The sequence below is a fragment of the Aquarana catesbeiana genome, linkage group LG03, assembly GCF_042186555.1.
Source record: "Aquarana catesbeiana isolate 2022-GZ linkage group LG03, ASM4218655v1, whole genome shotgun sequence".
Lineage (NCBI taxonomy): Eukaryota > Metazoa > Chordata > Amphibia > Anura > Ranidae > Aquarana > Aquarana catesbeiana.
The window spans coordinates 142,586,788-142,608,449 of NC_133326.1; the positions used below are offsets into that span (position 1 = coordinate 142,586,788).

Genomic DNA, 21,662 nt, shown 5'->3' on the forward strand with positions numbered 1-21,662 from the left:
AATTTTTTGCAGGAGAAATCTAATCAGTGATGGGAAAAACAAAAAAATCGATCCTCGTATAAGACTTGTGCACATTAGAGTAAAAAGGTACAGTCCTTTCCAGTTGAATGAAGGCATTTCCATGGGTCATGAAGGTATTCCTGAGAAAGGATATTTTTTTAAACCCTTCTTGTGGAATAAATTCCCTTACAGATATCCATGGATGGGTCCATCGGGGCATTAAAGTCTCCACAAATTATAACAATTTCCTTTTTGAATTTTCTTGGCAATTTTAACTACTTGCTGCCCGCCATATTACAAAATGAAGTCGGCAAAGTGGTTGCGATAACCTGACGGGATCCTATGACGTCTTTCAGGATATCAAGCCGCCGCACACCCCCAGGGTCACGCATCGCGGCAATCGTTGTTGCAGCATGTCAGTCTGACACACCGCAATTATGATCTAGGTGAAGAGTCTCTAACAGAGACTCTTTACCACATGATCAGCCGTGTCCAATCACAGCTTATCACAATGTAAACAGGAAGAGCCGTTGATCGGCTTTTCCTCACTCGCATCTGACAGACGCGTGTAGAGGAAAGCTGATCGGCTGCTCTCCTGACAGGAAGGGTCTGTGCTGATTGTTTATTAGCGCAGCCCCCCCTCGAGTGCATGCCCAGGACCACCAGGGATGGCCACCACACTGGACCACCAGGTATGTCACCCTAGACCACCAGGAAATGCCAATCAGTGCCCAGGCAGCTGCCAATCAGTGCCAAAGAAAAAATGCCTGCCAGTGCCACCAGTGATGCCTATCAGTTAAATCAGTGCCAGCCATCAGTGCCACCCATAAGAACCCATCAGTGCAGCCTTTCAGTGCCCACCAGTGCAACCTATCAGTGCCCATTGTTGCCGCCTCATCGGTGCCCATCAGTGCAGGAGAAAACTTACTTATTTACAAAATTTTATAACAAAAACAGGAGAAAAACTTTTTATTTTTTCAAAATGTTTTTATTTATTTGTTTAGCAAACAATAAAAACTGCAGAGGTGATCGAATACCACCAAAAGAAAGCTCTATTTGTGGGAACAAAATGATAAAAATTTAGTTTAGGTACAGTGTAGCATGACCGCGCAATTGTCATTTAAAAAGTGACAGTGCTGAAAGCTGAAAATTGGCCTGGGCAGGAAGGTGCGAAAGTGCCCTGTATTGAACTGTTTAAAGATCTTTTTGAGGTACTGATGAGGGTTTTTATTGGCACCATATATATTGACAATTGTCAATATTGAGTTTTCAATCTTAGATTCCCAAGGGCGTTATGTTATATTGGTAGCAATTTTGGAGTCAATAAGCTGAAAGGAAAGTGTTTAATGATTGTGACAACACCTTTTTTTCTTCTTACGATTGTTCGACAAGAATATGTGCGGGAATTTAGGATGTGAGAATTTGGGGGGGGGGGAATGTCCCTTGCAAAGTGTGACTCCTGTATGCAGAGAATATCACTTCCATATTTTAAAGCATCATTCCATATAACTTTCCATTTAAAGGGGTTATTGAGACCCTTTGCATTCAGTGTCAAAATTTTAAGATTCGCCATTGTAGGTAGACTTTGTGAAGATACAGCTCAAATCTTATATATAGTAGAAACACTGAGATTGTACTAGATCCAAGGGTGGTGTAACTTCCAGAAAGTCAATAGAAGAACTTTGTGAAGGTATACGTTAAAAAGATTAGACTCATGGTCTAAAACAATAAAAGAACTGAAGAGTTACCTGTAATCAACGTCAAGTAGCGACGTATAAAGACGACAGGCGGTCCGGAAGTGATTAATACAATGCTTTTGGAGTAAATATCTATCTAAAGATATTTGAGATACATTAATAATTTAGTAGATTCAGCATGAAATGGAGCTTAGTTATGTAGCATGAGGCTGTATATTCTGCAATATTTACATTTTTGGTAAACTCATTCAATGAATCCAAGCTCTGCAAGCCGAGAAAACATGCACTGCATTGATGCATTCGCACAATTTCACAGTAACCATGAGATAAAAAAAAGTTCAGAAATATTCCTTTATCCCATTGTTTTGCAAATCGATGTACACAACTTATTATTCGAAATAGAATCTTTAATATTTGCAAACAAAATGAAGGTTTCCCAACTACCAGCAAGAATAAGTCCTAACATTTAAAGAACACCTGTCATTTCAGATTCATCATGGCAGCGCCTGTTAGCGCACATCTACTCACCTGCTGCTGCCACGTCCCTCACCTTGTTGTGTCACTGCCGCATCACCAGCCGTCCCATTAAAGTGAATGGGACTGTCGGTGAGTCAACAGCGGGTCAGAGGAGGAGATGACAGTTGCTCTTTAAAAATGATTTAAATCAAGCCTTTTTGCTAGGGATTTAAATAAAAGCCTGTTCTAAAAGGCAATTTTTTTTAAATTTGAAAAAAAAAAAAAAAGTGTATATGTTATACTGGCCTGCTATGTGCAACAGTATGGCACAGAGCCGCTCCCTATACCTCTTTGGTGGTCCCCCGCCGGCACTCTCAGCTCCTTTTTCCCATGGATGCCCCCATAGCAAGCCTTGAGAATGGGGAAAGGCTAGTAGAATGTTTTTTACCCTAATGTAGGGAATGCATAGAGGTAAAAAACAGTTATTTACCTACTGACTAGATTTCCAGGACAGCTTAAGCAAGAGAGAAGCAGGAAACACATGATCGGCATCATTATTTAAAAGACCTTATCCCCACTTGTCCCTCAGTAGTAGAAAATAACTGAAGGCATGACCCACATATAGATAGGTAACCGATTCACAAAAATACAAAACTGTATATTACTATAGGGTGGGGACTAGCGCTGTCCTGGGGGATTCCTGCAAAACTAGTTAACAGGTAAGTAACTTTTCCAAAATCATCTTCCATGACAGCTTACATGAGCGGATAGGCTAGAAATACCTGTTAAGGTGGGACCACAGCTTGCAGGACCTTGCTCCTGAAGGCCTGGTCTGAACTGGATGAAGTTCAGCAATAATGTTTAGAATCTGGACCCCTGTAAACATTAGGGGGTTTGCTGCCTGACGCTTTCCCCTTTTCTGCCTGTATTTTTTTTCTCTACAGAAACGCAAAATTACCCGCGCCAGTAAACAACAACTGGGGAAGAGATATAGACAGTGAGCGAGATACAAATCAGGGAAAAGAGCACTCCATCATGAGCCCCCCCCCCCCCCCCCCGCCTTCTAAAAAAAAAAAAAAAAAAAAAAATCACCATCTTTATATTATGAAAGTCAAACACTCAGTTCCCTGCATCAGAGATTCGCCCACTTGCTAGTGCCCCTCCACCAGCAAGAAATAGTAAGAGAGAAAAGGTATCTGAAAAAACATCTCCCTTTTCCTACCTCAGTGCCTGTCTTCCCCCTACTCAGCCAGATCTGCCTCTAACATGGCTGCTTCCTTAAATACCAGGCTTCTGGACCACCTTCTGTCTGGCAAAAATAGAAGACCAATGGGAACCAGAACATGCATCTGTGTGGCCCTTTGGATCGGGCACCCCGTATTATAGATTCATGTGCTCTATTAAGTGTGCATGCATTGCGGCCCGCTGCTGCCCACAACAAAGTTGGCAGCCCTGCAATTCCACCCATTGCAAAAGGGAAGACCTGGCCTTATCTGCCAGTCTTGACCACAGTGAACACCGCCGCCACATGCTGCATACGACTGGGACCAATCGAACAGGTACTGAGCACCCCAGTCTAGTGAATACTTTTGGGAGAGACTCCCTAGTCCCTACAGCCACAACAGACCAGTGACTTGTCCCCCCCTGGAGGAGACACATGGACAAATAAAGGGAGAGGGGATCCCTGAGAACCTGGTAACCACCAACAGGGCAATACTGATCCCAGGACCCAGGCCTCACTGTTGAGGGAGGACGGTGCCTGGGAGGCCCCTGCCACCATCATGACGGCCTAGAAGAAAAAACAAGGTTGTGATCCTGTCTGACCAGAGGAAACAAAAAAACGGAAGGACCGATAGGCATAAGGTAGAGATGGGCCCGGGAATGTTTGAAATCCCACTAGGAAGCCAACACTGCAGACGGCTAATCATAGGCAGTGAGATATTTCCCGATCAGTGCAGCTGCAAATCGGGAAATGTTTTACTGCCTGTGATTAGCCGTGTGCAGTGTCGGCTTCCTGGCGGGATCTGGCACGTGGGATTTCAAACACGCCCAAGCCCATCTCTAGCGTAAGGTCTTTTTATAATGATTTGGATCATGTGTTTCCTGTCTAGGTGGGAGGGGCCTCTCTCTCTCCTGTAAGCTGCCATTAAAGATGACTTGGGAAAATGTTTTGCCTTTGCATTGAAACTTACTGGTCGTGTAAAAAGTGGTCTGTACTGCATTCCTGTGCATACAGTCATACATGTGCTTATGTCCATATGACTTGAGACGCATACTATGTAAAGTTATTCTGCACTGCCTACACATTGGGGTTGATTTACTAAAACTGTTGCATCCAAAATCTGGTGCAGCTGTCAACGGTAGACAATCAGCTTCTAACTTCAGCTTGTTCAATTAAGTCTTGACAATAAAACCTGGAAGCCGATTGGTTTATATGCAGAGCTGCACCAGATTTTGCACTCTCAGTTTTAGTAAATAACCCCCATTGCTGAGATTTACCTCTCGTCCTGAATAAGTCATTCATGTGATGACGATACAGCAGCAGAATGACCTAGGCCTTCGGTCATTCTGAGTGGCTGAAGGCTGAGACCATTCTGCACCCATGCCGCATAAATGACTCATTCAGGACGGAGGTGTAGCTGTTAACAATATATCGGTGGGGGTTGTGCATGATGACCTCTTGTCAGTTACTCTGAGTTTGAAGGCCAAAATCATTCTGGCACTGGTGAGGCCACCTACACATTTTTTGGATGTTTATAGCTTGGACCTGAAATCACTAGGTGGCCCACATAGTTCATATACACTGTACGCATGTAAACATTTTCACAGATGTTTACATGCATAGAGTGTAAAAATTTGACAAAACCAGATGGTGGACGCAGAATTTTCTTGTTTTAGTTTACACATCTAAAATCTACAGACCAAAACAAAGCTGTAAAGTTTACAACACTGCTGCATTTAGATCTGTATAAATTATGGCCCTAAAGGCATATTATACACCTGTGTGAGTGAGTCCTCAAATTCTATAAACAACAAACGCTGCGTTGTAATGCAATAAGTGCGGTGGTTGCAGTGGGATGACTGCAGTGCCGATGCGCCGATCCTGGGGCACTGCACTGTTCACTTTTTTCAGTTTGTTTTAAAACAAAACAACCACTCCCCTGTTCCACAATCCAGTGGTGTACACACCCCAGCCGGTTTTACCTGCTGTCTTCTTTCCTTGGCGTCTTAACTGTGGCGAGGAACCTTCCAGGACAGCTACTTGAGAGGATAAGCAAGATTCTATACCTTAGGGAGGGATGATAGCCTGAAGCACTTCCCTACCAAAGGAGAGGTCCTGGCTGGAAAGCATCTGAACTCTATAATGTTCGACAAATGCAGGAGAGGCAGCCTTAGAAATTTCTTCCCATGATGCCCCCGCTCTTTCTGCCCATGACGTGGCCATGGATCTCATTATTTGAATGAGCCCTAATTCTAGAAGGAGGGGTACGACCTGATGCTTTGTACGCCTCACAAATAGCTCCCCTAATCCACCTAGCAATAGAACTTTTAGATGCTTTGGAGCCACTGAACACCAACAGTTGGGAGGAATTCCTAAAACCACTGGACTTTTCTAGATAAAGCAGAAGACAGCTCTTCACGTCTAAAAGACTAAACCTTTCCTCCTCCGCATTCTTGGGAGAGGTACAGAAACTAGGAAGGACTACCTCCTGGGACCTATGAAAGTTGGAAGAAACTTTGGGTAAATAGAAAGGCTCAGGCCTAATTACCACCATGTCCTCCAGAATCCTCAGGAAGGGGTCCTTACAGGAAAGAGACTCTAGAACAGAAATCCTTCTCCCAGACGTAATAGCCAAAGGAAGGAAATCTTCAAAGAAATACATTTCAGGGAAGCCTCATGCAAAGGCTCAAAAGGAGCCCTTGTTAACGCATTTAACACTAACGATAGATCCCAGGGAGGAATAGGTTTGATGACCCTGGGAGCATGTCAAGATCTGGCTGAAAGGAACCTCTTGACTAAAAGGATCTTCTGCTTGTCTTCTCTCTGTAAACAAAGATAGGGCAGCAATCTGAACCCTAAGGGTGCTGACAGAGTACTTTTTCTATTCCCCCCCTGCAAAAAATCCAATATACAGGGAGTGGAAAAAGAATCTAAACCGCTTTTCCTTTGCCAGGAAATAAAAGTTTTCCAAACTTTCCCATAGATTCTTCTTCTTACCCACTCAACTGTAGGATGCGCCGCTCAGCCTCCAGGCCATCAAATGGAAGGTCTGAGGGTTTGGATGCCACACTGGTCCCTGATGGAGCAGATCCTTCTGAACTGGTAGGGGCCAGGGAGGACCTACAGAGAGGGCCTTCAGAGAGGAAAACCAACTCTTCCTGGGCCACCAGGGGGCAATAAGAACAACTTCTGCCTGGTCCTGAATAATTTTCTGAACTACTAGAAGGTAAGAGGGGAAAGGGAGGGAAGGCATAGGCCAGAGTGAAATCCCACGGGAAGGAGAGAGCATCCGTCCCCAAGGACTCTGTCTCTCTTTCCAGTGAGAACGCCGGCAGTTTTCTGTTGAGACTGGAGGCAAAAAGATCCACTATGGGAAGACCCCATCTTAGCACAACCTCCTGGAACGTGCTTTGATGTAGCTCCCAATAGCTGGAACTGATGCTCACCCTGCTCAAATAGTCCGCCAGCACATTCTCTGACCCCCAGATGTGGACTGCCCTGACTGAAGTGACATTGATCTCTGCCCAGGACAGAATCTGCTGTGTTAATGTTAGAAGCGACTTCGAGCGAGTGCCCCCTTGCTTGTTTAGGTACGCCACAGTTGTGGCATTGTCTGAGAAAATTAATAGGTCTTTTGAATAGACCCTCTCTTCCAGAGACACAAGAGCCTTTTTGAATGCCAACCTGTAACCCCTTTCCAATGTTTGAAGAATAAAGGAGTTGTCAGAAATCTCTGCCCATTCTTTGACGAAATGGGACAACCTTTCCCCTAACCCTATCCTGGCGTCACTGGGGATTTTTGGAAGGGGCTGAAGGAGCAAAGAGAGCCCCCGTTTTCTGCTTGTCTTTGTTAAAAGACCATTTTCTTCTTAGCCTGTTGCCTGATGGTTTTAAAATTAGCCTTGTTTTGAAAGCTGCGAAAAGGCCTCTTATTCTGGGGCTTATTCTTTTGGGAAAAAGGGAACTGTTTACCCTTCTCAGAGGAACGAGCTAGGACCTCCACTAAGGAGAAACCGAATAAGAGCTTGCCTTCAAAGGGAATGCCGCAGAGTCTATTCTTGGAGGTAAGATCCCCTTCCCAAGATTTAAGCCAGATAGCTCGCCTGGCCTGGCTGAATTAATGAGAGCAGAAGACCTGGCTGCAGATTTTACGGAATTTGCTGCTGCATCAGCCAAAAAGGCAACTGATTTGGCAATGAGTGGGAGAGACTACCTAATCTCTTCTTTGGGGGTAACGGATGAAAGAAGATCATCCAGACGCGGGACCCATACGTCTAAATTCCTAGCCACACAGATGGATGCTACCGCCGGACCTAAAGAAAAAGCCGAAGCATCCCAGGCCTTACGTAGCAATGAGTCGGCCTTTCTATCCATTTGATCCTTAAGGACCCCAAAGTCTTCAAAAGAAAAATCTGACCTCTTGGCCACCTGCGACATAGGGGCATCTAATCTAGGACAACTAAAGAAAACCTCCTCAAACTCAGACTGAAAAGGAAACCTTCTTTTGTGTCCTCTAGACTGGAACAACCTTTTTTCAGGTTCTCTCCACTCAGAAAGAATCATGTCCTTAAGTTACTGGTGTACTGGAAAAGCTCTCGATTTCCACCCCTGTAGACCACTATACTTATTATCCTGTACTGATTGGGCTTGCTGTGGCATCTCAATCTGCTCTGAGGTATATATTGATTTTAGTAGTTCGTCAATATCTTCAACTGGAAAAAGATACTTAGTTGAACTACCCGTATCTTCCTCTGATGCAGATTCCTCATCAGATGAAGAAACCGGATTCTCACCTTCTTCCAGATCAGAAGTATTGTGTGAACTATTGGTCTCAGACACTAACAGAGGAAGGGATCTACCTGAGGCTAAAGGCTTTTGAGCTATGGGTCTAGACGAGGAAGGCCCTAGTCCAGCTACCTTGTCATTAAGGGACTGAAAGGAGGCCACTACCTCGTTCATAGAAGACATTAACTCCTTAAAAGAGGAAGTCCCTGAACTAGCTCTGGACGGAATACAATTCTCACAGAATAGATTTTTATAACTATCAGAAAGCCTGGCCCTACATTTCCCACATTTCTTCTTTACTGGTTTGGCCTAGAAAAACGCAGAAACAAGAACCATAAATGAAAAAGGTCCATACAAAAAGACCCCTGCTGTAGAAGAAACTATCCACAGGCAAGGGCTTACCTTGGGGGCAGTATGGGACCCGGATGCTGCCGCTGGTTCAATCCAAGCAGGTGCTCCATCCTCAGACCTGTCCTCAAGCTCCATGAGGCAAGTGGAAATCGGCCAAAGAGATAGACTGCTGCTGTACCACTAAATGTGCCTGTCCAGCGTTCAGCAGACTGTTCCCCAAGCAGCATGCCCTCAGTGTGTCCACGTCGTGCTTCCTTAAGAAAAAAACGGCGCCCGGAAGTGCGTCATCTGACTTCCGGTTTCGGCGCCATCTTGCCGCGTCACCGGAAGTCCTCCGACGCCATCTTGGTACACCATGGTGAAGCACGAGGAGGACACAGTTCCACACAGTCAGGGCTGGGGAAAAAAAAATGGAAGGGAGTTGCCACCATTACACCACCAGGCAGGTAAGAAACCCCAAAAATAAGGAAACCTCTGGTAGAAAAGTACAGACTATCACCCAGGACTTGGCCACAACCAGTCCTGGATGATACCAGAGAAGGGGGGGGGGGGTCCACCAACCACAGTTAACAGACCTAGGAAAAACAAAAAACATGTCGGTGCTCCTGGAGGGTCTGGAAACACAAAACAACTGAGGGTCAGAGGAAAGGGAGGGGCCTTTTAAATTGTATCTGATTTGTGTTTCCTGTAGAGGGCGGAGCCAATCATCTCTCGAGTAGCTGTCCTGGAAGGTGAGGGGGGAAAAATACACACATATACATACATACACACACCTCACATTTTTATAAATATTTTATTACACCATTTCATTTGACAACACTGAAGAAAAGACATGTTGCTACAATGTAAAGTAATGTGAGTGTACAGCTTGTATAACAGTGTAAATTTGCTTTCCCCTCAAAATAATTCAAAACACAGGCATTAATGTCTAAACTGCTGGCAACAAAAGTCAGTACACCCTTAAGTGAAAATGTCCAAATTGGGCCCAATTAGCCATTTTCCCTCCCCGATGTCATTTGACTTGTTTGTGTTACAAGGTCTCAGGTGTAAATGGGGAGCAGGTGTGTTAAATTTGGAGTCATTGCTCTCACTCTCTCATACTGGTCACTAGAAGTTCAACATGGCACCTCAGGGCAAAGAACTCTCTGAGGATCTGAAAAAAAAAATTGTTGCTCTACTTAAAGATGGCCTAGGCTATAAGAAGCTTGTCAAGACCCTGAAACTGAGCTGCAGCACGGTGGCCAAGACCATTCAGCGGTTGAACAGGACAGGTTCCACTCAGAACAGGCCTCGCCACGGTCGACCAAAGGAGTTGAGTGCACGTGCTCAGCGTCATATCCAGAGGTTGTCTTTGGGAAATAGAGTATGAGTGCTGCCAGCATTGCTGCAGAGGTTGAAGAGGTAGGGGGTCAGCCTGTCAGCGCTCAGACCATACGCCACACACTGCATCAAATTGGTCTGCATGACTGTCATCTCAGAAGGAAGCCTCTTCTGAAGATGATGCACAAGAAAGCCTGGAAACAGTTTGCTGAAGACAAGCAGACTAAGGACATGGATTACTGGAACCAAGTCCTGTGGTCTGATGAGACCAAGGTAAACTTATTTGGTTCAGATGGTGTCAAGCTTGTGTGGCGGCAACCAGGTGAGGAGTACAAAGACAAGTGTGTCTTGCCTACAGTCAAGCATGGTGGTGGGAGTGTCATGGTCTGGGGCTGCATGAGTGCTGCCAGCACTGGGGAGCTACAGTTCATAGAGGGAACCATGAATGCCAACATGTACTGTGATATACTGAAGCAGAGAATGATCCCCTCCCTTTGGAGACTGGGCCACAGGGCAGTATTCCAACATGATAACGACCCCAAACACACCTCCAAGATGACCACTGCCTTGCTAAAGGTGATGGACTGGCCAAGCATGTCTCCAGACCTAAACCCTATTGAGCATCTGTGGGGCATCCTCAAACAGAAGGTGGAGGAGCGCAATGTCTCTAACATCCACCAGCTCCGTGATGTCGTCATGGAGGAGTGGAAGAGGACTCCAGTGGCAACCTGTGAAGCTCTGGTGAACTCCATGCCCAAGAGGGTTAAGGCAATGCTGGAAAATAATGGTGGCCACACAAAATATTGACACTTTGGGCCCAATTTGGACATTTTCACTTAGGGGTGTACTCACTTTTGTTGCCAGCGGTTTAGACATTAATGGCTGTGTGTTGAGTTATTTTGAGGGGACAGCAAATTTACACTGTTATACAAGCTGTACACTCACTACTTTATATTGTAGCAAAGTGTCATTTCTTCAGTGTTGTCACATATATATATATATATATATATATATATATATATATATATATATATATACTGGTTGGGGATTCCAAGTCGTTTTCCAGCAAAAATAAAATAAAAGAATGATTTTTCCATGTAGGACAGCCGTGACAGAAGTGGGTACATGAAGCACACACACTAACCACTGCAGCAATATACATTCGGTCTTCCATGGCTACAAATGTGGCGGCCTCTGGGGGGGGGGATCCCCCCAACATGACCTCATAGGATAGTATGTGACAGAGAATGTCAGGATTCCCTGCACTGCCCTCATACTTTACTCTGTAAATCATCCTTAATGTGACAGAACAGTAGAAATCGGGAAATAAGAGACACCCCCGCTCACGTGCTATCACCGCAGCGCTCCTCGCTCACTATGCCCTCGTTGATCAGCTCTCGGACTTTTCCCGGTGTCCCCACAGGGGATCTAAGCGGAATCCCCGTGCTCTCTTCACAGGACGCTGCCATCTTGATAACCCGGAAGTGTCGTCGCTAGCCGGAAATGAGGGCATTGGACCGCTCACGTGACTTCCGGGTCAGTGAGCCTCTGCAGGTCCTGAGGGGTGTTGTTGTGTAGCTGCTGCTCCATCTGGTGGTGTGGAAAAGAGCAGGACTGAGGAAAATTGCCATACATACAGTGCATAGTGTGCATAGACAGACATCACCTGACAGTCTGTCATCAGCACCCCAATGATCAACCTCACCACAGTCATGTGCACAATAATAAAATGTAATACAAAATTAAAAGGTTTTTTTTCTTATAAACTGAAGAAAAGTATCATGAAAGCAGAGTTCCAATCCCCCGAATACTTTTTTTTTTTTAAACACTTCTCTGTACTTGTTTAAACATATACAGCAACATTTAGATAATGTCATGTGTGGTCCTTGTAGTTTTTTAAAATGCCCACAGCTGACAGGTTCCCTGTCAGCTGTGGGCATCTGAAGCCCCCCTCTCTTCAATTCTGGGAATCAGTGCAGCTGGCTACCCAGCATGCACCTCCCCAACTCGCGCCTGAGCAGTAATGCCACTGCACGGTGCTCTCTCTTCCTTTCCTCTTTTTCCGGTCTGGAAAAAACGTGAGATATCATTACTAGGCGATTCACATGGACTCCTGGGATTCACGACGCAGATATCCCAAGAGTCCTTGCGAAGCGCCTAGTGACGAAATCGCCTAGACGGCCGCAGCCGGATGTGCTGCTGAATATAAAAAGTAAAAAGGTATTTACTTGGAAAAAAAAATCCATTTGTAAGAGCATTCTCAATGGCCATGTGATAGATTGTACATGTAGAAAATGGGTGGAACTCCGCTTAAAGGAGTCAAACAAAAAAATCGGATAAGATCGAACCTCTTGTCATTCATTAGTGATTACACAGGAGATCGTACAATAAGCGCTGCTGATCCATACAAAATAAGGAATTTCCACATTATATAGAAGAAAGATCAACTGACAATCTCCCGCTTTAAAGCAATATTAAACCCAAACCAAAAAAGTATTATATTGCAGCTTACCAATTATTAGATGTGGTGACTGCATCAGTTTTCTTTTATCAGGCTTTTTTTCCCCTCTGTTTTCACCTGGTAATCTGGCCAGTAACAAACCTTCTCTATTACTGAGCTACAACTCTGAGAACAGGAGGCACAGCAAACAGCGGCATTGTCAGTCTGGGAGGAAGGGAGTTTTAAATGTATTGGGAGATTTAGATACACTAACATATTGAAGCCAAACTCCAGCTCAAAATTTATAATCAGTTACAGCAAACTGTTTTTTTTTCCTTTTGGGATAAGACCCTCTTCACACTGGGGCGCTTTTCAGGCATTTTAGCACTAAAAATAGCACCTGTAAAGTCATGCTTCCCCAGTGTGAAAGCCAGAGTGCTTTCACACTGGGGCGGTGCGCTTGCAGGACGGGAAAAAAAGTCCTGCAAGCAGCATCTTTGGGGCATTGCGGGAACACCGCTCCTAAAACGCCCTGCCCATTGAAATTAATGGGCACCGCTTCCAAAGCTATGAGTAAGCACTCAGATTAGAGTGTGAAACGCGTCAGCTGTGTCTGTACTATCTGTCTGATTGTCCTGTATTTTTGATGATCCAAGTTTTACAATAAAGAAGATTTTTCAGCTTCATCCGGTGTGCGGCATCCAGATTTTCCTGTTCTAAACCCTGCACCGCTTCCAAAGCTCCTGGAAAGCGCTTTGGAAGCGCTGCATCACGGACGCTTTTAACCCCTTTTTAAAAAGCGGTGCTTTACCGCTAACACTGGCACCGCCCCAGTGTGAAAGTACCCTAAAGGTTTTACATAAATAAATAAAAGCTGATATTTCTAAGCACCCCTGGCTGTGTTAAGTGGTTTGTCTCATCATCCATGTAAAGGGATAAAATCAATTATAAAATACCTAAAGCGCTGAAGTGGAATAAAATTTTGTATGAATTGTGAAAAGGTAATACAGCTGCAATCAATTAGTGACACCCCACAGTGTGTCAATGAATCATCAATCATCAATGAATCGTTTGTACATTATAAGTTGTGGGGGGGGGGGGGGGTCATTTTGTATTGTGGTGTTTCTTCACAATTTTATCTTCTATATGGGGGAAGACCAGTAGAAACTGAGAAACAACTCATCTATGCCGGCGGCTGATTAGAGACAAGCCGCTCCACCGCTGATACAGACTCACTAAGCCTGGGCTTAACAGAAGAGGAGGTATCATTTCTATTTAATTTGGTGGACTAATCAGTATGATTTGACTTTGATCACATAATTATATTCTTCATATATCAGGAATTTTTATTAGTATTCACTGGTAGAAGGTTTTGGGAGTATGCAATAGGGGATTTTCACAAAAACGTTCGGAAAACACAGTATCTCCTGAATATATCTTTTTATATGTGTCTATGCAATTTAGTTGTCACGGTGTATTAGTTAACAAAAGTTACTATTTAACAAAAAGTTTTTATACAATGTTTTACTTACTTTAGAAGTATAAGATAGGCACGAGAGGCAGTATTACACCAAATAGATAATACAAGCGCATCACTTTATTTATTTTCATGTAAACGAATACATTCTGCTGGAGAATTTGCTTTTCAAAAGCAAGACTTGCTGGTTGGATCACCAAATGAAAATAGAAAAAATAAATCTTTAACCACTTGCCGACCGCCTCACGTCTATATACGTGAACAGAGCGGCACGGGCAGGCAAAATCACGTACCTGATACGTGATGCCTTCCCGCGGGCGGGGGGTCCGATTGGACCCCCCCCCCGGTGCCGTAGGCGGTCGGCTCTTGTTCGCGGGCGATGAGAGGTCAGGGGGAGGCCATCCATTGATGGCCACCCCCTCCCGATCGCTCCCAGCGAATCAAATGCTTCCTCTCCCTCTGTAATGTAAACAGAGGGAGAGGAAGTGATGTCATCCCTCCTCGAGGCGGTCTTTTTGATCCGGAGCCGAGGAGAGAAGACATCCAAGTAAGTGCACCAACACTACACTTCCAGTAGAACACGCAGGCACACTTTTCACCCCCCAGTCACCCCCCGATCACCCCCCGATCACCCCCCTGTACCCCCTGTCACTCTGACACCAATAGCAGTGTTTTTTTTTTTTTGCATTGGTGTCAGTTTGTGACAGTTATAAGTGTTAGGGCAGTTAGGTTAGCCCCCTTTAGGTCTAGGGTACCCCCCTTTAGGTCCAGGGTACCCCCCTAACCCCCCCTAATAAAGGTTAACCCCGTGATCACCCCCCGTCACCAGTGTCGCTAAGCGATCGTTTTTCTGATCGCTGTATTAGTGACACAGGTGACGCTAGTTTAGGGAGGTAAGTATATAGGTTCGCTGTCAGTGTTTTATAGCGACAGGGACCCCCATATACTACCTGCTAAAGGTTTTAACCCCCTGATTGCCCCCTAGTTAACCCTTTCACCAACGATCACCGTATAAGTGTTACGGGTGACGCTGGTTAGATAGTTTGTTTTTTGTAGTTTATTATAATTTATTATAGTTTATTATAGTTTATTATAGTTTTAGGGCACCCGCCGTTTATTACCTTATAAAGGTTTAACCCCCTAATTGCCCGGCGGTGATAGAAGTTAAATTTTTAGGATCAGATAAGGTCTGCGTCGCCCTAGGCAGCGTCAGGTTAGCGCCAGTACCGCTAGAACCCACGCACGCAGCATACACCTCCCTTAGTGCTATAGTATCTGAACAGATCGATATCTGATCCGATCAGATCTATACTCCCCAGCAGTTTAGGGTTCCCTGAAACGCAGTGTTAGCGGGATCAGCCCAGATACCTGCTAGCACCTGCGTTTTGCTCCTCGGCCCAGCCCAGCCCAGCCCACCCAAGTGCAGTATCGATCGATAACTGACACTTACAAAACACTAAGCACACATAACTGCAGCGTTCGCAGAGTCAGGCCTGATCCCTGCGATCGCTAACAGTTTTTTGGTAGCGCTTTGAATCAGTCGCTGACAGTCAGGAGCTTTTTTGCCTGTGAGTCTCACTAGTGTACCCCTAAATTTAGAGCCCAAAATGGCAAATCGAAGGTACACTAGTGAAGAGGCCTACAGGTTTCTGAGCATGACAGATAGTGAAGAGGAAGTCACTCATCTGTCAGATTCAGGCTCAGAATACGATCCTGTAGAGGACAGCGGCTCCATGACAGATAGCTTTGACGACGGAGTTGTGGTCCCTGCTAAGGTCAGGCGTACCAGACCCCAAACTTATTCTGTCCTTGAAGTGCAAGAACCGCAGGGCTCTCGTATGGAGCAGAGAAGTACTAGTGCCGCTATTCCTTCTGGTGAACTGGCAAGCACCAGCGGCCTAGTACACCCTGGTCGTACATCCAGCACTGCAGTAACACTTGGTGACGTGGCGAGTCCCATAAGTGCAGTTCAAGCTGGCGAGGTGGCAAGCACAAGTAGTGTCCCGCTGCCACCAAGAAGACGAACACAGGCCCATCGTGCCCATAGTGCCCTTCCTGCTGCATTCGCCAATCCGAATTGGGTACCCACCACTTCTGCAGCACCCGTACTTCCCCCTTTCACTGGCCAACCCGGAATTCAGGTGGAAACAGTTGACTTTACGCCACTGGATTTTTATTCGCTGTTTTTCACCGAAGATCTCTATAGATCTATTGTGGACCAAAGCAATTTGTACGCTGGTCAACACATCGCCACTATTCCCCAGTCCTCCCTTGCCAGAGATTGGAAACCAATAACGGTTTCCGAATTTAAGATCTTTCTGGGCCTTTCCCTCCTCATGGGGTTGAATAAAAAGAGTGAGTTGCGGTCATATTGGTCCACTGACCCAATTTACCATTCGCCCTTGTTCTCTGCCTCCATGGCCAGGGCACGATACGAGCAGATTTTGCGGTTCATGCACTTCAACGACAATGAACTCTGTCGTCCTCGTGGAGACCCTGCATACGATCGGCTCTACAAAATTCGGCCCCTCGTAAACCACTTCAACCAACGTTTTGCAGACTTGTTTACCCCCCATCAAGTTGTCTGCGTTGATGAGTCCCTGGTTAAATTTTCTGGCCGCTTGTCATTCAAACAGTACCTTCCCAGCAAGCGTGCCAGATATGGGGTCAAGATGTATAAGCTCTGTGACAGGGCCACAGGCTATACATGTAGTTTTATGGTTTACGAGGGCAAAGATAGTCACGTAGAGCCGACAAACTGCCCTGACTACATAGGAAGCGCTGGCAAGATAGTGTGGGACTTGGTGTCACCCTTATTCGGAAAGGGGTACCACTTGTACGTGGACAATTATTATACGAGCGTGCCACTTTTTAGCCACCTTTTTGATCATCAGATTGGAGCATGTGGCACCGTGCGACCTAATCGCCGGGGCTTTCCCCAGCGGCTTGTAGATTCCCGTCTTAGGCTGGGGGAGAGAGCCTGCTTGAAGTATAATAACTTGCTCGCTATGAAGTGGAGGGATAAGAAGAATGTTTTCGTTCTCACCTCCCTTCATGCAGACACGACGGTCCAAATTCCTACGGCGACTGGTGTTGTGGAGAAACCCCTCTTTGTCCACGAATATAACCTTAATATGGGAGGGGTGGACCTTAACGACCAGTTGTTGGCGCCGTACCTAATTGCCCGTAAGGCCAGACACTGGTACAAAAAAGTGTCTGTTTATTTATTTCAATTGGCTTTGCTGAATGCTTATGTGCTATACAGAGCTTCAGGACGGACTGGATCCTTCCTTAAATTCCAGGAAGAGATCGTCAGAGCCCTTCTGTATCCAGACGGTGCTCCACCTCACCATCCCCAACCAAATGCAGTAAGCCGGCTGCATGAGAGGCATTTTCTTTATGCCCTCCCGAGTACCCCTACCCAACAAACCCCCCAAAAAAGATGTTGTGTCTGCAGCAAGCGTGGATTTAGGCGTGACACCCGGTATTATTGTCCCCTCTGTCCTGGCAATCCTGGTCTTTCCATTGGTGAATGTTTTGAACGCTACCATACACTAGTGGAGTATTAGCGTAGGGTACAGCACTGTACAGACTAGGACACACTTTCACAGGGTCTCCCAAGATGCTGTCGCATTTTGAGAGACCCAAACCTGGTACCAGTTAAAAAAGTTAAAGTTACAAAAAAAAGTGTAAAAAAAACAAAAAAAAGTAAAAAAAAAAAGAAAAAAACACAAAAAAATATATAAAATAAAAAAAACAAAAATAGTTGTTGTTTTATTGTTCTCTCTCTATTCTCTCTCTATTGTTCTGCATTCTATACTGCAATGTTTTATTGTTATGTTTTTATCATGTTTGCTTTATAGGTATGCAATTTTTTTATACTTTGTTTTTTTTATTGTTAACCACTTTTTTGTTTTCAGGTACACCATTCAGCTGCAGAGCGGATTTATTTATCTTGACAGCAACAGCGTTTGCTCCCACGATACATAAAGCCGTGACTCCAGCGCTGTCGGAGGTGATTTCACCACCACAGTTACATACTTCAGCATATATGCCGAAGCGTGGGGGCAGCAGTGGGTGGAGGAGCGATTTGCTCCTGCCTTTTGCGGGAGGATGCCCCCATGCTTCGGCATATATATATTTTAGGTAGGCACAGGTTGCGTTAAATGTTTTATTTTTTACTATGTTTTTTTTTGTATTTTGCTTTGCAGGTATGGTAAGTATTACTGTTATACTGTAATGTTACTTTGTTTTTTTTGTTAACCATCATTTGCTTAGCAGGTAGGCCATTCAGTTGCAGCACGGATTTATTTATCTTGACAGCAACAGCGTTTGCTCCCACGATACATAAAGCCATGACTCCAGCGCTGTCGGAGGTGATTTCACCACCACAGTTACATACTTCAGCATATATGCCGAAGCGTGGGGGCAGCAGTGGGTGGAGGAGCGATTTGCTCCTGCCTTTTGCGGGAGGATGCCCCCATGCTTCGGCATATATATACGGTGCATGTATGCCCATCATTAGAAGTGGGTGGATGAAGGGAGGTATTCTAATGGTGGGCATACCCACCGATCAATATCTTTTTTTCGTTCAGCCCACAGGCTGCATGAAAAAAAAGTTTACAATGTATGCCCAACAAGGACCAGCAACGTACTGGTATGTTGCTGGACTTTGAGTGGTTATACCAGAATGATGCCTGCAGGTTTAGGTATCATCTTGGTATCATTCTTTTCAGCCAGTGGTCGGCTTTCATGTAAAAGCAATCCTAGCGGCTAATTAGCCTCTAGACTGCTTTTACAAGCAGTGGGAGGGAATGCCCCCCCACCGTCTTCCATGTTTTTCTCTGGCTCTCCTGTTCCAACAGGGAACTTGAGAATGCAGCCGGTGATTCAGCCAGCTGACCATAGAGCTGATCAGAGACCAGAATGGCTCCAAACATCTCTATGGCCTAAGAAACCGGAAGCTACGAGCATTTCATGACTTAGATTTCGCCGGATGTAAACAGCGCCATTGGGAAATTGGGAAAGCATTTAATCACACCGATCTTGGTGTGGTCAGATGCTTTGAGGGCAGAGGAGAGATCTAGGGTCTAATAGACCCCAATTTTTTTCTAAAAAGAGTACCTGTCCCTACCTATTGCTATCATAGGGGATATTTACATTCCCTGAGATAACAATAAAAATGATTAAAAAAAAAATAAAAATGAAAGGAACAGTTTAAAAATAAGATAAAAAAGCAAAAAAATAAATAAAAAAAAAAAAAAAAAAAAAAAAAAAGCACCCCTGCCCCCCCCCGCTCTCACACAAAGGCGAACGCAAGCGTCGGTCTGGCGTCAAATGTAAACAGCAATTGCACCATGCATGTGAGGTATCACCGTGAAGGTCAGATCGAGGGCAGTAAATTTAGCAGTAGACCTCCTCTGTAAATCTAAAGTGGTAACCTGTAAAGGCTTTTAAAGGCTTTTAAAAATGTATTTAGTTTGTTGCCACTGCACGTTTGTGCGCAATTTTAAAGCATGTCATGTTTGGTATCCATGTACTCGGCCTAAGATCATCTTTTTTATTTCATCAAACATTTTGACAAAATAGTGTGTTTTAGTGTATTAAAATTTAAAAAAGTGTGTTTTTTCCCCAAAAAATGCGTTTGAAAAATCGCTGCGCAAATACTGTGTGAAAAAAAAAAATTAAACACCCACCATTTTAATCTGTAGGGCATTTGATTTAAAAAAATATATAATGTTTGGGGGTTCAAAGTAATTTTTTTGCAAAAAAAAATAATTTTTTCATGTAAACAAAAAGTGTCAGAAAGGGCTTTGTCTTCAAGTGGTTAGAAGAGTGGGTGATGTGTGACATAAGCTTCTAAATGTTGTGCATAAAATGCCAGGACAGTTCAAACCCCCCCCAAATGACCCCATTTTGGAAAGTAGACACCCCAAGCTATTTGCTGAGAGGCATGTCGAGTCCATGGAATATTTTATATTGTGACACAAGTTGCGGGAAAAAGACAAATTTTTTTTTTTTTGCACAAAGTTGTCACTAAATGATATATTGCTCAAACATGCCATGGGAATATGTGAAATTACACCCCAAAATACATTCTGTTGCTTCTCCTGAGTACGGGGATACCACATGTGAGACTTTTTGGGAGCCTAGCCGCGTACGGGACCCCAAAAACCAAGCCCCGCCTTCAGGCTTTCTAAGGGCGTAAATTTTTGATTTCACTCTTCACTGCCTATCACAGTTTCGGAGGCCATGGAATGCCCAGATGGCACAAACCCCCCCCAAATCACCCCATTTTGGAAAATAGACACCCAAAGCTATTTGCTGAGAGGTATAGTGAGTATTTTGCAGACCTCATTTTTTGTCACAAACTTTTGAAAATTGAAAAAAGAAAAAAAAAATACGTTTTTCTTGTCTTTCTTCATTTTCAAAAACAAATGAGAGCTGCAAAATACTCACCATGCCTCTCAGCAAATAGCTTGGGGTGTCTACTTTCCAAAATGGGGTCATTTGGGGGGGTTTTGTGCCATCTTGGCATTTTATGGCCTTCAAAACTGTGATAGGTAGTGAGGAGTGAAATCAAAAATGTATGCCCTTAGAAATCCTGAAGGCGGTGCTTGGTTTTCGGGGCCCTGTACGCGGCTAGGCTCCCAAAAAGTCCCACACATGTGGTATCCCCGTACTCAGGAGAAGCAGCAGAATGTATTTTGGGGTGTAATTCCACATATGCCCATGGCATGTTTGAACAATATATCATTTAGTGACAACTTTGTGCAAAAAAAAAAAAAAAAAATTGTCACTTTCCTGCAACTTGTGTCAAAATATAAAATATTCCATGGACTCAACATGCCTCTCAGCAAATAGCTTGGGGTGTCTACTTTCCAAAATGGGGTCAATTGGGGGGGGGGGGGTTGTGCCATCTGGGCATTTTATGGCCTTCAAAAATGTGATAGGTAGTGAGGAGTGAAATCACAACTTTACGCCCTTAGAAATCCTGAAGGCGGTGCTGGGTTTTCGGGGCCCCGTACGCAGCTAGGCTCCCAAAAAGTCCCACACATGTGGTATCCCCGTACTCAGGAGAATCAGCAGAATGTATTTTGGGGTTCAATTCCACATATGCCCATGGCCTGTGTGAGCAATATATCATTTAGTGACAACTTTGTGCAAAAAAAAAAAAAAAAATTCTCACTTTCCCGCAACTTGTGTCAAAAAATAAAATATTCCATGGACTCAACATGCCTCTCAGCAAATAGCTTGGGGTGTCTACTTTCCAAAATGGGGTCATTTGGGGGGGGTTTGTGCCATCTTGGCATTTTATGGCCTTCAAAACTGTGATAGGTAGTGAGGAGTGTAATCAAAAATCTATGCCCTTAGAAATCCTGAAGGCGGTGCTGGGTTTTCGGGGGCCCCGTACGCGGCTAGGCTCCCAAAAAGTCCCACACATGTGGTATCCCCGTACTCAGGAGAAGCAGCTGAATGTATTTTGGGGTGCAATTCCACATATGCCCATGGCCTGTGTGAGCAATATATCATTTAGTGGAAACTTTTTGTAAATTTTTTATTTATTTATTTTTTTTTGTCATTATTCAATCACCTGGGACAAAAAAAATAAATATTCAATGGGTTCAACATGCCTCTCAGCAATTTCCTTGGGGTGTCTACTTTCCAAAATGGGGTCATTTGGGGGGGTTTTGTACTGCCCTGCCATTTTAGCACCTCAAGAAATGACATAGGCAGTCATAAACTAAAAGCTGTGTAAATTCCAGAAAATGTACCCTAGTTTGTAGACGCTATAACTTTTGCGCAAACCAATAAATATACGCTTATTGACATTTTTTTACCAAAGACATGTGGCCGAATACATTTTGGCCTAAATGTATGACTAAAATTGAGTTTATTGGATTTTTTTTTATA

At 44.4% G+C, this 21,662-nt stretch overlaps 1 protein-coding gene across 1 annotated transcript in view; it reads right to left on the bottom strand.

Annotated features, from left to right (window-relative positions):
• ZC3HC1 (zinc finger C3HC-type containing 1) overlaps positions 1 to 11,346 on the bottom strand; it is a 63,507-nt gene extending 52,161 nt beyond the window's left edge. The window contains exon 1 of the mRNA XM_073619362.1: positions 11,179 to 11,346. Within this exon, the coding sequence (XP_073475463.1) occupies positions 11,179 to 11,300 (122 nt within the window). The 5' untranslated portion in view covers positions 11,301 to 11,346. The remainder of the gene's footprint in view (positions 1 to 11,178) is intronic.
• Positions 11,347 to 21,662: the final 10,316 nt, after the last annotated feature.